The sequence below is a fragment of the Gigantopelta aegis genome, chromosome 6 (genome assembly GCF_016097555.1).
Source record: "Gigantopelta aegis isolate Gae_Host chromosome 6, Gae_host_genome, whole genome shotgun sequence".
In the NCBI taxonomy this organism is placed as follows: domain Eukaryota; kingdom Metazoa; phylum Mollusca; class Gastropoda; order Neomphalida; family Peltospiridae; genus Gigantopelta; species Gigantopelta aegis.
This window is the reverse complement of record NC_054704.1, coordinates 29,903,036-29,919,870: the sequence shown is the minus strand read 5'-3', so window position 1 is coordinate 29,919,870 and position 16,835 is coordinate 29,903,036. Positions and strand designations below refer to the sequence as shown.

The 16,835-nt window shown below is 35.1% G+C and overlaps 1 protein-coding gene across 1 annotated transcript in view; it reads left to right on the top strand.

The window, feature by feature from the left end:
• LOC121375724 (tyrosine-protein kinase SRK2-like) overlaps positions 1–4,405 on the top strand; it is a 31,577-nt gene extending 27,172 nt beyond the window's left edge. The window contains exon 11 of the mRNA XM_041503324.1: positions 77–4,405. Within this exon, the coding sequence (XP_041359258.1) occupies positions 77–294 (218 nt within the window). The 3' untranslated portion in view covers positions 295–4,405. The remainder of the gene's footprint in view (positions 1–76) is intronic.
• The last annotated feature ends 12,430 nt before the right edge of the window (positions 4,406–16,835 follow it).

Here is a 16,835-nt window from a genome sequence, read left to right as displayed (position 1 = left end):
ATAACTAATCCACCCCTCCCTAGTTAATTTAGACGAGGTACGTCCCTGAATTCCTTTCATTTTATTTATTTTTCAGGAATGACAGGCCACGAGGTTCTAACAAAAGTGGAGACTAACTACCGCATGCCAAAGCCACGTGGCACTTTGGAATGTAAAGACTGGTACTATGAAACCATGCTAAAATGCTGGAAGAAAACTCCAGAGGACAGGCCAACCTTTGAACACCTCTTTAACATGTTCAACGACATGACTGAACAGGAACCGGTCGGCTACGTAGAGGGAGAAAAGTATTAATGTACATGTACCATTTATGTTTAAATGAATTAATAAAGTCCTTCACATCTGAGGGGCTTATAGGAGAAGAAAACTATTAACGTACATGTACAATTTATGTTTAAATGAATTAATAACATCCTTCACATCTGAGGGGCTCGATCGTGCACAAAAGTGGGTTTTTTCAATTATGCACCTACACGTAGGACAATAACACCCACCCTGCTAATTGTTTGACCTGGGTGTGCTTCGGCGCCACCCATCCCCAGGATTTGATTTATTATAATACTCTTTTATAATCACTCGCCTGGTGCTTCCGAGGGGAGCGATTTAGTACCTGACATTTTCAAATGTGAAGAACTGGTTTTGAATTAACTACAACAAAAACATTTTTAAAGGAACAAAATGTGTTTACAAGTACAAAACCCTGCCTATATCAGTTACAAGCTCATAAGATCTCATGATTGGCCAATAAATAGTTTTATAAAGTGAATCTACCTGATTGTCAAACATTTTCAAATGTGAAGGACTGGTTTTAAATTAACTATAACAACATTTTGAAAGAAAAAAATGTGTTTACCAGGTGCAAGACCCGGACAATGTCATTTTTTTTCTCATAAGATCAGATGATTGGCCAATAAGTAGTAATTATAAAGTGAGTTTTCCAATGACCTTGAACTATACAAATATTGTCAAATGTAAAGGATTGATTTTAAATTAACTACAACAAAATTTTGAAAGGAACAAAATGTGTTTACCGGTGCAAAACCCGATCTATATCATTTACAAGCTCATACAATCTGCTAATGATAAGATGATGAAAATTGTTGTCATGGGTGATTTTAATGAAGATTTGTTACGTCCATTCCATCCTCATATTGATCAATTTGGTCAGTTCTTTGGATTGTATCAGATTATTACAGAGCCGACACGGATCACACCAACTTCTAGAACTCTTTATCGATTTGATTTTTGTCTCGTCCCTTGAGATGGTATTCGAAAAGGGTGTATTGCCTCCATTTTGTAGTGACCACTGTGCTACGTACGTTCATCTCAATTTTAAAACTAAAAAAGCAAATTGTTACCAAAGAGTAATTTATTATTATAAAAATACCAATAACCAAGGTTTACAAAATAGTTTACAAAATTATGATTGGGAAAGTATATTTATTAGTAAAGATGTAAATATTATAGCAAACTTATTAATTGATAATATAACACATTTTTGTAATGAATTTATTCCACACAAAACTGTTACTATTTGGCGTAATGATGCTCCGAGGATGAATGGAAATATTAGAAAATTAATGAGAAAACTAAATAAATTTCACAAGAAGGCTAAAGATAGAAATACACCGAAGGACTGGGAGTCCTTTAGGGAGGCGCGAAATAAAGTAATTGCAAATTGTCGTAAAGCTAAAGCTGATTATAATACAAAATTGGATAATGTTCTAAATAATGAACATGGAAGTAAAAGTTTGGTGGAAGGTCTTTAAACAATATTTAAATAAAAAGGATAACTCCAAATATACGATGCCATCAATCGAATGTGGTGGAATTGTTTATGAAGAGGCGGAAGATATTGTAAATATATTTAATGATTATTTTATTACTCAAGCCAGAGTTGAAAATCCGGATAAAGATGTACCAGATAAATATAAAGCCATTAACAAATTGAGTGATATCTCAATAAAAGAAGAAGAGTTAAACAATATAATGAAGTCATTAGATGTAAGAAAAGTTATCGGTCCAGATATGACTGGTAATAGAATTATTAACATTTTCGGAAAACATTTAATCAAACCACTTACAAAATTGTTTAATATTAATGTATTTCATTTTTCCTGATATTCGAAACGTGTGTCTTAAAATATGTATCCAATTTCTTCTTGGAAAACAATATAATATCTTATTTGCAATCTGGATTTAGGTCTGGTAATTGTACATTGTCAATTGACCGATCTTTATAATTTTATTTTACAAACATTGGATGAGGGCAAAGAAGTCAAAACGGTATTTTGTGATATTAGTACGGCTTTCGATCGTGTGTGGCATAAAGGATTATTATATAAATTACAGACTAAGGGAATTAGTGGAAGACTTTTACTGTGGTTTGAAAGTTACTTAGAAAACGAATGCAGAAGACTGTGATCAATGGGTATCAGTGCTAGGGCCACTTTTATTTCTAGTTTATATAAATGATATAGTGGAGAATATTGAGAGTAATATTAAATTATTTGCAGACGACACTTCTCTCTATGTAGTTTTAGATGATTATCAAGTGGGGTGTCGTACAATAAATTCGGATCTTACTTTGTTATCAAGCTGGGCAGAGAAGTGGCAGGTTAAATTTTTACCAGAAAACCCCAGAATCAATAACATTTTCTAGAAAGATCCACAAGCAGATCCAACCAGATACATTCTTAGGAGATTAAAAAATAACTGATGTAAACAATCATAAACATCTTGGTCTTACATTCCAAATGGACGGCCAGTGGCATTGCCACATAGAACAGCTAGTTTATAAAGTTATCCCAATGATAAATTGTCTCCGTAGTTTAAAGTATCGTCTAAAAAGGAAAACATTAGAAACATTATATAAATCTTTTATTTTGCCAGTATTTGACTATTGTGATTATATTTGGGATAATTGTACAGAAGCCCAAGCAAATCTATTAGAAACACATCAGTTGGACGCCCTCCGTACAATATGTGGTGCTGTTAGGGGAACAAGCCATGAGAAAATTTATAGCGAAACTGGATTCAGTCCTTTAAACCAACGTCGTGTAATTCACAAAATATGTACCTTTTATAAAATGGTTAAAGGCATAACTCCACAGTATTTATCATTGCTGGTACCCCAAACAGTTTCTGGAAATCACTCACTCCGTAATGCTGACCAATTGCAATATATTCACGCAAGAACAGAATTATACAGAAAATCATTTTTACCCTCAGCAGTTCGTGAGTGGAATAGTATTGATGAAAATATAAGACAAATAGAACCTTTTAAAAAATTTTAAAATTGTATATTCCCGCAGATAAATTGGTTAAATAAGACATTTTTAGAATTCGGATCACACTTAAATCAAATAATTCATTGTAGACTTCGTTTAGAATGCAGTGACCTCAACGCTCATAGAAATACAAGACATATTTATGATAATTCCATTTGTAGTTGTGGACACCCATATGAACATACGTTACATTTCCTATTTGTCTGTCCTCTATATGATAACCTTCGTACAACAATGTATTTTTATAATGGTGGTTTTGATCTCCATACAGTGCTATATGGTAATAATGATTACCCTCTGGACCTTAATTTACGTATAGCAGAATATATTCATAACTTTTTCGAATTGTCAAAACGCTTCACGTTTTAATTTCTTAAAGCCATTTATCCTACATCACATTGTCACTTGAAAGTTTGGCAATTGTACTGTGGGCGAGAATCACTAATGTAAGTTAATCTTAGGAAATCGGGTATATTTATGTACGTGGGTACGTGTACGCATGGACAAGTATATTAATTTAATGGTCATTTAGACAAGTTTTTATGTTTGAGTGCAAATTATTTAATTGTTTCTAATTCTCTGAAGAACATGTAAACTGATATATGTGTATATTATAAATTGTATGTAACAAAGTGTGTTTGGAGAGCATTAATATAGGCCAATGGCCTGTTTGCCAATCCATTTCTTTTGTGAAATAAATATTGTTTAAATCACAAGCTCATACTATCGTATGATTGGCCAATAAATAGTATTACAGTGAATCTACCACTGACATTGAATTTGCGGATTGTCAGACATTTTTAAATGTGAAGGACTGATTTTAAATTAACTACAACAAAACTTTGAAAGGAACAAAATGTGCTTACCGGTGCAAGACCCGACCTATATCATAATTTTGCTCATAAGATCACATGACTGGACATGACTGGCCATTAAATAGTATTATAAAATGAATCTTTCAGTAACCTTGAACTTATCTGTTGTGAAAGAAACTGATCATGATCGACAATCAACAAACGAATCTATCAGTGACCACGAACTTGCGGATTGTGAAATAAGTCTAAGGTGTAGTGGAGTCAGCAAGGGCCTATCACATGTGAACAGTGATGGCCTATCACATGTGAACAGTGATGGCCTATCACATGTGAACAGTGATGGCCTATCACATGTGAACAGTGACGACCTATCACATGTGAACAGTGATGGCCTATCACATGTGAACAGTGACGACCTATCACATGTGAACAATGATGGCATATCACGTGAACAGTGGTGACCACTGGTTGGTGAAAACAATGCGATGCTCAAAACGCCTATGGTAGTCAGATGTAAATATTTATAAAAGTGAAATACTTCTCTCTTTTTTTTTCTCTTTTTTTTTTTTTTTTTTTTTTTTTTTTTTTTTTTTTTTACACATTTACTGACTCGAACAGATTCATTGTATTATCTAAAACTAATTGGTCGGTGTAAACCATGTATAACCGATGAATGATGTTAAAAATCCAACCGCTTCTTAACATTAATTAGATCATAACTGGCCGGCAAGTAGTATTACTGTTCTATGTGATTTTCTTGACCGTAAAGGCGACGTCACACGATACGAGTGCGTTGTACGAGAATAGGCGATTGCATACGAGCCGATGGAATTTTTATGTGTTTCTTGTCACAATCAGCTATTCTTGTACGAGGTACTCGTATCGTGTGTTGTCACCTTAAGGGTGATAAAACACATGAATTGTGATAGGCGATGAAGCAGTATTATACATCAGATATCCCAGTCATCTTGAACTCTTGTATTGTGAAATATGTGTACGATGAAGTGGAGTCCACATTGGCGTCCGAGTTGTGTGTGTGTTTGGGGGAGGGGGGGGGGGGGTGCCTTCCTTTGAGCAGACACGATACTGCCTCCCCGGGGCTAAAAAGCCCAGAACGCCTATATGGAGTTCAGGTGTAAATAGTTTTAAAAGTGAAATATTTTGTTGGAGTGAGTGAGTGGGTGTGTGAGTGAGTGAGTGAGTGGAGAGAGAGAGAGAGAGAGAGAGAGAGAGAGAGAGAGAGAGAGAGAGAGAGCGCGAGAGAGACAGAGAGAGAGAGGGAGACAGAGAGAGAGAAAGACAGAGACAGAGAGAGAATAGCATGATTGCACGAGTATTATTATTATTATTATTGTATATATGTTGCATGGTATTACACTTACATATACATGATTTGAATTTAAAAACATTATGTAATAAAAAAAATAGTTTTTCTCTTTCTTATTTTATACTTTATGCATTCCATTTTAGTAATGGGTTTTTTGTTGTTTTTTTACAGTAAATTATTTTATATGTGTTTTCGTTTAACTGTATATAACAGCCACCTGTCCATTATGGCCATTGTGCCTGGTCCCTAAGTGACAGTTATATACAGGTTCGACTGTATGTATATATTGCTTTAAAAGCATTTATGAGGACCTTATAAGTATAGTAGGAATATTTATATGTCATGTGTTATTACGTATTTTTATTTGTGTCCAAAACTATTAAACAATGACATTATTTTGATTAAAAGGAGTCTAATCATTGAATCAGTATTTCTTTTCAAAATACTGTATATAATATTGTTCTTTCCTCAGTTTGATTATTATTATAAATGTGTATATACATATATGTCATTGTATACATTACTATTATATGTATATTGTCGCCATTAATAGTGCCTTGTATGTAAGTATATATATGTATGTATATAGGAGAGGGCCTAGTAAATTGGCAAACTTGTGACCAATATTTTTTGTTGCTTAAGTAATAAAATATGTTTCTCAATAACTTGCATACAATGGATCCCTATTATTAGAGTTAGGGATAGGTTTGGGGTTACCTTTAAACTTAGAATTAACTTTCTGGAGCAGCTTATATTTTTTTAACATTTACCGGTGGACTCATTTTCATAGGGAAATATCGACCGTGTTGCCACCCCCGCACCTTATTGAAGAAATTAACATGCACCTAAAGCTAAGACCCGTTTTTAGTGTGAAGCTATGTATTGGATATAGTGTTTAATAGCAGGGACCAATTTTACAAAACATCGTAAGTTTACGTCTGCGACTAGCAGTTATACCGGGCATACATTTATAAGTGTCTGGCACCTACTTCACGAATTAAATTACAGCATTAAGGAAAATAGAGCATTTTAAAGACAAAAGAAAATGAAATATGTGTATGTTTAATCATATCTATTGTACTATAATAGTAATAAGAATTGTGGTGTAGTTGTAGTTTATGTGCAAAACTAGACTTACGATGTTTTGTGAAATTGGGTCCAGGGTTTTATTTCTCAAATTTGACGTAACTCCAAGGGTTTTATTTCTCAAATTTGACGTAACTCCCAGGGTTTTATTTCTCAAATTTGACGTAACTCCCAGGGTTTTGACTGGGAATTTTAGAGTTGTTTTACCAAAAATATGGGAATTTTCATTTTTATTCCAAAGACATCTCATTAATTAAGCTAATTAATTAAACAAATAATATAATGCATGATGTACTTGTATTTATTCAAATTAATATATATATTTTGCATTATGAAACGGCAGTGAAGGGGTGTTTGTCAAGTGTTACGTTTCGTTTTCAAATTATATTTTATATAATAATAAACAATGGGAATTATTTACATTCATTTTGGGAATTTTTTTACTCCAAAAATATGAATAAAAAACCCGACATAGCCTTTAGGGAATGGTGCCGATTATCGGAGTCCAGAAACATAGCTGATAAAACCATGAATACACAATATATATATATATATATATATATATATATATGTGTGCGCGCGTGTGTAAAGGAGATATAAAAAGAGAGGACACTGTATTAAATGTATTTTGTCATTTATTGCTCAATATTTCAATTTTAATGTTATATTGATAAACAGACTACTGGTGTTAATATATTTTAATATTTGTTAATTTCTTAAAATATTGATACATTTAGTTAATTTTATACCGCTTTTATTGTAACACACGTGTATAATAAAATACAGTAACATCAGTTATGCATTTTTATTTAATAAAGAAGAAACGATACGTCATAATTAGTATATGTAATAATGTTAAATTTATTTTACAACAAAACTTTGAAAGGAACAAAATGTGCTTACCGGTGCAAGACCCGACCTATATCATAATTTTGCTCATAAGATCACATGACTGGCCATTCTTCACTCTGCTATCTCTCCCATTTCTCTCCATGACTCCCTCTCTTTCTCTTCTTCCTAATACAGTTTAAATATTACCCCATATTATCCGTGTAACCATTTTAAACACACACACACACACACACACACACACACACACACACAGACACACACACACAACACCAAGTTTTAGGGTTGCTATTACGCGAGAGGACGAAAACCCTCACATACATAGATATATTCATCACATAATAATACATTGCAGTGCACTTTCGAGAGTGAAACGAAGTCATATCATAAATTATCTTTGATATTTACTCAATTTTGATATTTAAAGGGACAGACCCTAGTTTCAACCCGTGAAAATTCACACACTAAGTTTAGTTAATATACAAACCTGTAATACATTTTGATAAAGTTACAACTGAGTGAAACGTGAGTCTGACTTTGAAATGGTGAAATACCCTCTAAAAATAGACTAAAACTCGACTCCATAATTGTTACTTCTCAGACGCACGTGTGTTTTTAAAAATATGAGACTTTACCACTGGGTTACGCAGCTTAGTGGAAGGAAGGAAATGTTTTATTTAACGGCGCACTCAACACATTTTATTTACGATTATATGTCACCGACCAACAGACTTTATAACGATTGTAATCGCACATCAAATACATTTTTCAGCATAAAATATCAGTGGCTGTACATCAAACGTGCCTCCGACCGCCCCAATATTTTTATTAGGTTAAATTTCATTTTATTTTCTAAAAATAAATAATTCGTACGTACGTAATTGCAGCGCTCGAGCGATAGGACGTAGAATATGTTGTCTTACGTTTTTTCCCCGTACTAAACAGTCCAGGTTTTCGGAGCTATATCTTAGCGCTACGATATCGTAAGACCATTGTAGACTTTTTGATAGCGAGGATGACTTTTTACTACATATATACATGTACGAAACGCACACCCATACAGTGCTGAAGTAAATCTTCGCATTCGGGCAAAAATTATGGCGATGTTCGAGAAAAATTAGCTAGCTTGAAACATGTTTGCCATGAATTCACATCATTCTACTCACAATATTAATTTTAATCCATGTAAAAATGCGTATCACGATACTATAGCTGACGATACGATATAAGATATCCTTGCTTGTGTATAGATTCCTATTTTGACCCATGTATTCAATTCAATATAATGCAATGCAATGCAATCCAATGAAATTCAATTCAATTCAACATAATGCAATGCAGTTCAATTCAATTCAATATAATGCAATGCCTCAGGTCTTTTAAACATCGTCTTTCTAGAAAGTCATTAGAAATAATATATAAGTCATGTATTCTTCCAGTATTTGATTATGCTGATATTATTTGAGATAACTCTTCCTTTCAGTTAACACAAAACCTTGAAAATATTCAGTTAGATGCTCTTAGAACAATTTATGGTGCTGTTAGAGGAACTTCACACGATCTTATTTATGAAGATACACAAATTATGCATGATGTTTAAACTGTCAAATAACTTAGCTCTTCTTTTACCACGACCTATCGATGAAACAAATCCATACTCTTTACGTAATGCAGATCACTTGAATACTTACTTTTGTCGTACAACGCTCTTTGAAATTCGTTCTTTCCTTCGTCAGTTAAATTATGGAATAATACGTCTTCTAACATCAAAAACTGTAAATCACTAACTAGGTTCAAACATGCAATTAATGTAACTGAACCCATCCCATCATACTTTTATTATGACGAAAGACGTCAGCAGATAGTTCACTGTCGACTTAGAATGGGTAACAGTAACCTAAATGGTAATACATTTAAGCGTCATATCTTGGATAATCCAAAATGTGTTTGTGAGCATCATGTGGAAGATGCCGAACATTTCTTGTGTCATTGCCCTCTGTTCAGGGTGCATCGAAATACCCATCTACAGAAATATCTACATGTAGTCCAGCAGTGAAATGCTGTATTGTGGGTGAACGTGGAAATTTAGTTCCCACAAAGTTTCTTTGCTGTTCTTATATCTTTGGAGGGTACTGATAAAGAATCTGGATGATGCCACCCTGGCACCCTTGAGCGTTTTGCATAATATGCAAATTAAGGCGGCCATTACCGAAATTTCATTTTTGAGCCCTAACTCACTTATTATACAAGATAAACGAACACATATGGTGTCTACACCTAGGTTTTTAGGGTCTCTAATTCAGATTAGGCCATTGCCAAAATGATCCAACAATTTGCATATGCATAATTATGCAAATGAGGGGTCGTCATTACCAAAAATGCTATTATTGTCAAATCCTACCGTATAATTGATAAAAGATACAATATGACTATGTCTGCATTTGTATGCTTTGTGGGTGAAATTAACTTGTTTATGCACAAATATTTTGTCAGAATTGTATTTGATATAATGATTGGTCACATTAAATGGATCTGCTTTTATTTGATTCTATGGCGAGTGTTATGGTAGAAATGACCTTTAAGCGTGAAACCAACAAATAATAACACCAACTGATACTGAAAATGTAATAAATTGATTTACAGTAAACACAGTTAAAATACAATGACAATGTCAGTAATTACAGAGAAACTAAGTTTAAACAATAAACCCAGTCATGCCAGAAAGTGAATCTATGCGCAGTGTCTTGCCATTGCGTGTATTAGCTCAACAAGCTGTAACTCTCAACCGAGCGAAATGTTTGGTTTTTGATTTTCTGAAGAAATTTACATCTGCACACTCCTGAATTCAATGGTTTTAACACAGCACGGTCAAGGGAACAGGGCCAAGGTATGCAACCAGCTACCAAAGCAGTGTACCGTCCTTTAATTGATATGAATCCGGCCGACCCAGATACTATGTTAACTGCAATGGTTGAGGCCCAGAAACTTACCAGTGCTTGTGGACAAGTGGTCACGGTATTCACCAATGATCAGCAATTGTACAGGGTTGCAGTAAACATTAAGTGGGTCTACCAGGACAGATTCTTACATTTCATTCCTAGACTAGGTGGTATGCATCTCCTCATGAGTTTCGTTGGATGTGTAGGGGTCTTGATGGCCAATGGCGGTCTTGATGATGTTATGAAATCAAGTTTTGGTGGGGTGCAAAATATGCTCTCAGGGAAAAAGTTCCCCCAGAATGTTAGGGCACTACGTATTGTCACTGAAGAAGTTTTGTCCACAGTTCTTGATAAACTTGAATGCTATGATGATCTGCTGATTTCACTGGATTCTTTGTCTCAACAGAGTAAGACAACAAGATTGTGGGTTGACGGTCTGATCATGCCGGTACTTCTCATGGTGATGTTCGTTCGGGCAGAACGTGAGGGTGATTGGCCTCTGCATCTCTGGGCAGTTAAAAAACATGCTGCCTTACTTCTTTGCAGCTGGCGTATACTATACTATACTACCTCAGATCTATGGAAAAACTTCCTGAAGACATTCTACAAAAATTCAAGAAAGGGGAGCACGCAATGCGCCACAAGCCAGGCATATGGAATGGGATTTGGTCAGACATGTATATTGAGAATACTTTCATGCGATATGGACATGGACCAAAGGTCATCATAGGCATTACACTGAAGCCATCAACTTTGAAACGCTGGGCTCTCAGCATGCATATCTGCTGCAGAGTTGTAAATGATGTCGCGGACATGACCCAAAGACAGCCGCAGGCAGAGGTATCGACACACACAGAGGAGAAGCCAGATAGAATAAGGTCTGACAAGCAGGACATGCAGAACATCCGAAGCAAACTCCAGATGTGCACTGATCCACTTGATCCTACTGACCAACCAGAAGAAATAATTAACATCGTCACCGGTAGATTTGCCCCACCATCTGTCAATGTCGATAAGTCTGTGGAAACAGGGAATGCCCAGTTGGCATTGTTTGAAAAAACCTGGCCTGCCGGTTTCAACACACCAATTTCTAAGCAAGTCGTAACACTGGAAGTTTCCAAAAAATCTGTGCGAGTAGGAGACAAAGATATATATGACGTCAATCTAATTTATTCCCGAGTGCTAGGACTACAGGCCGGTGTCTCTGCTCGTTTAACAGAGAAAGTAGATGCTACAGTCATTGATGGGTGCGCAATTTTGTGGACTCTGCATTGGCCGGAGAAAGGGACAGTAAAAGATTACGTCAACAACTTCCTTGGGTATGTCATGGGTAAGGCAGCACTTTCAGATGTCTACCTCACCTTTAACAGGTACTATGACTATAGCATAAAAAGTGTGACACGCGGAGCTAGAGCGGGCAAACATGCGAGCCGTCGACATTGGCTGAATCTGTCAAGGCCTTTATCACCACAAAAGATAGTATTGACAGTCAATGAAAACAAGATTCAGCTGATAGACATTATCTGTGAGCAGTTGATAGAAAAAGCACTGGCTAATGGCGAACCAACAAAGCAGAGGCTCATTATATCAGGTCGCGAACCAATTCTTGTTGAACTGTTCAGTGGACATCAGAGGAAACGAGATGATCTCAGAACAACCCATGAGGAAGCAGATGTAACAATGGTGTACCAGGTGTTAAACTTAGCCAACAATGGCGTGAGGAGTGATGACACTGACGTTTGTTTTCTTCTAATATAGTTTAGCAATCAACAGGATCTGAGCTGTAATATAACAATGGAAGGTACAAGTTCCGAGAGGGCCTTAGTTGATATACAAGCATCTGTGAAGAACAGTATAAACATAGTGCCACATATTTTGGTTGCACATTGTTTCACTGGCTGTGACAATGTAGCAACGCTGCACGGAATCGGAATATGGATTGTTGTAAAAAAAAGCTGAAAGAAGGGTACACTTTTAACCATTTAGGAAACCTTGATTCGTAGTGGAAGCAACAGAGTTCATTGGCGCATGCTATGGCAGTAAAACGAAAGGTGATCTATCAGAAATTCGAGTGGAAATGTGGCCTAAGCAAATGGGAAAGAAAAACATAACTGCAGCACCAGAACTAAAATCTATATCGCCAACCAATGAGTCATTCAGGGGAAATGTTCTCCACACACATATTCAAGTAGCAGTATGGAAGTCAGCCCCTGAACCAGATCTCCCATCATTTGACCCCACAAAATACGGATGGTTACGTGATGAAACCACAAAAACTCTTACTCCTAAAACATTTCCATCAGATGTTGCCCTTGCGCCACCTGAAGTCCTAGAGTTGCTTCGCTGTGGCTGTGCCACTGATGAACCGTGTAGTTCTCTGACATGTGGGTCTGGATCAGGGCACTTACCATGCACATTCTTCTGTACCTGTCGTGGAGGAACACAGTGCCTAAATCCATACAATACGCAGAAAGGAACAGAAACAGAAGAAGATGATGATGATGAAAATATTGACTTGATGATGGTCTAAATGTGAAACGTGGATTAACTGTTCAATGTGTTGAAGATATACAGGGTCAGTATCACAGCGGATAGTGTAAATAATGCATAATTATGACAGTGCTCATTTGCATAATTAAGCATATGCAAATCTTGGGACCACTTTGTCAAATGGCAATGGCAGAATCTGACTCTAGAGCCCTGATAACCTTGGTATAAGTATACTTTGTCTACTTATATCATCTACCATAAAATTGATTTTGGTATAAAGGCATTTTTGTTAATGATTGCCCCTCATTTGCATGATTATGCATATGCAAATTATTGGATCATTTCGGCAATGACCTAATCTGAATCAGAGACCCTGAAAACATAGGTGTAGACACCATATTTGTTCGTTTATCTTGTATAATAAGTGAATTAGGACACAGAAATGAACTTTCGGTAAAGGCCACCTTAATTTGCATATTACGCAAAACGCTCAAGGGTGCCAGGGTGGCATCATCCAGATTCTTAATCAGCACCCTCCAAAGATATAAGAACAGCAAAAACACTTTGTGGGAACTAAATTTCCAGGTTATCTGCTCTACTGCTGGACTAATGTTATACATGTTAACTATAACATTTTATTATTTGGCGATCTACACTAACTAATCAGGAAAATATAGACATTTTAAAATCCATTATGACTTTATTGTAAGCACTAAACGTTTTGAAACTTATTAACACTGTTACATTTCTCTACCTGCATTATTTCTATGTATGTACCTTTCCTTTCTGTAGCTCACTTTTATGTTATTCATCTACTATGTTTTATTATTATTATTATTATTTATTAATTGTACTTTGCTTGTCTTCTTATCAGTTTGTTTGTAAAACAATGTAGGGAAAGGTCCTAATATAGGCTTGTAGCCTGTCGACCAATCCCACCAGTAAATGGAATAAATATTGTTTAAACTAATTGAATTGCATTGCATTGCATTGCATTATATTGAATAAAATTGAACTGAATTTCATTGCATTATATTGAATTGAATTGAATCGAATTAAATTTAATAGAATTGAATTTAACTGCAATGCAATACAATACATGGCAGTGCAGTGCAATTCAATATAATGCAATGCAAATCAATTCAATTCAATATAATGCAGTTCAATTCAATTCAATTCAATTCAATTCAATGCAATGCAAATACAAATGCAAATGCAAATGCAAATGCAATACAATCTTTATTGCAACGTATGTATGTATGTATACTTTGTTTAACGGGAAATTTTCCCATTAAAACAAACATGAATTAGTTATAACAATAGCAACAGATATTTAATTCACATATCTGCATCCATATCCATCTGTATTCACTCATTTCACTGGCGATTGCTTAACATTCTTGTTGCCTCCAGCTGTTTCAAATGCTGGTTATACGGTGTGGTAGGGTAAAGTGATTGAGAGTCGGACACCCTTGGTGTTTAGATCACCGCTAATGTCTGTTTATTACCCTTGATGTATTAAACGAGTACTGTATAATAGCTGGTATTCCTTGGATTTCGTTGTAAATATTGTGTTTTCAATAAGCACTTTATTAACAGAAATAGGATGCAAAATATGACATTTTCGAAATAAGGTCGTAGCTCGGACACATTCTGTTTTAAGTCAGTGTGTAGGACATACCTGTTTAAACACTTCTTGTTCGCATTTAGAGTAGACATACATGGGTACCTACTTCATTAATCACAAATGGATTCATTTAGTATGATATACAAATACACACAAACGTATCCAAAATAGACGATTTAATAAACTGCATAACTGCCTCGGTGGTGAGTATGAGGAATTTACTTTTAAGATGTGTTATACTAGTCGGATATTAAATGCAAAAGACAATCTCTCGCCCAATACTGTTTTTCTTACAGACTGCAGATCTGTGCTTCAGAGGCTTCGGGTCTGTGGACGTGAACATAATATGTTGGCTATTAGGAGGGAACCTCATAAACCTTAGCAAAAGAACAAACGTGATCATTCAGTGGAATGAATGAATGAATGAATGAATGAATGAATGAATGTTTAACGAGACCCCAGCACGAAAAATACATCGGCTATTGGGTGTCAAACTATGGTAATTCAAAACATGAAGTAATGATCAACATCAATATAAAAGTTCAAGAGTCAAATACAAACACAGTGTAAAGAACTGTGTAAAATTACAAATATCACAGATAGAACAAATTAAAATTTAGAGTAAAAGTCAGTATCACGTAAAAATTGTAATAAAAATTCTGGATGGAATCGAAATGATTCCATCACATTTTTTTGACCAAATATATCTTTTCGAGTTTCATTCAGATACTTACTCCTTCAGTGGATACCATCCCAATATTCAATCGTGGCGTGCCAATCATACTCAGAGGTGAAACCATCATAAAGAGCAATGAAGTGGGAAAAGAAAAGGATTACCTTGAAACCCTGAAGCAGATAGACTCAAAAGCGGGCATTGCCGTTTTCTCTCCCAAGCAAACTTGCACACTCTGATGAATGTCTATATTTAGTTCTCAACAATGGCAAAATATATTGCCGTACACCAGGTTTTGTACTCCTCATAATCTACCAATATTTAGCATTTTCACATTTGAAATATGTTTACATACAGCAAAATAACCTTTCAGTCATATTTATTTTCACCCATGGCAATTCTTTAAAAAAATTGCCGTGGGACACAAATTCTTAAGTTCGAGACTCTGGGATCGGCGACGTCCCTTCGACAGACAGCAGACTTCCTGGTGAGAATACGACTGGAAGTCTGGACATGGCTTTGGGATCGCAGAAGTAAAAGAAGAATACTAGTCGGATACTATCCAATCTGATTAACATTAGTTCTACTGTCTGCCAGTAGATCTAACAGCATTGTATGGACTCCCATGTCCAGGTGACAATTTAAATATCGACCAATTACACTTCGCCTTTTATAGCGTTATTGGGGAGCATACAAATTCTAAAAATATCGGGCGATACTATTTAGGTTTCAAACTTTAGTAAAGAAGCTATATATACAGAAATATCTTTAAAATAAATACCATGTTAATCCAAAATATCGATTTAGTGTTGTTCTTTTAAGACACTGAACTAATTTCCTGATTATCATCGGAAAATGAGAAACAGTTTGTTTTAATGCATCTTATCTCTTTTCAAAACTCCCGTAGTGGTGGCTTCCTTCTAATGTTAAATAAAAAGATTGCACTCGTATTTTCTTGAAACGAATCACAGTTGTGTGTGTTACCGAATGTTCTATATATATCACAGAAGACTTCAGATGGGTTTAAGTTCTTTATTCGGGGATCACCTGGAGGGATGTGAAGATCCCGATGTACATGTATAACATACATCAACACAAATAACGACCCTGGAATAACAAAAGGACATGGTATAATATCCGCCCGGTCCCCTCCATTATTATTTTTAGTTAGGGTTGAGGGTTAGGGTAATCAAATATAATTATAATTCAAAGGTTAATTTAAGTATCACATCATTGCTATAAGCATGTGCTAAGCACGTCATAAAACTATATAAATACCTGTCTGTATATTCTATAACACACAGAATCACGACATCACATATAAGTAAATATTTAACCTACCGACTGTGGGTCAGGTCGTTTGAATAATGATGCTGGTTGTGCTACATCATTGATAACCTGTCAACAAAATACCACTTATAAATAGGAGCACATAAAATATACACATAGAATATATTCATATATACACTTAATAATAAAGTAGATTAATAACTGATTTAGTTATTTACTTATTTGTATTATCAAACCTAATCAAATATTCGTCTTAGAAGACAGATATCCCTATATAATTATAAACATTATTAAACACTACTTTAACTCGTTCGCTATAGAATAAGTTTAATCAACTGCTTACACATGGCAAGTTCTAATTTAAGGCTTATCACAAAATATGCATACACTAATCTAGTTTACTACTTAAAACACATGGTTAAAATATATATATAAAGAATTTTCTCTCG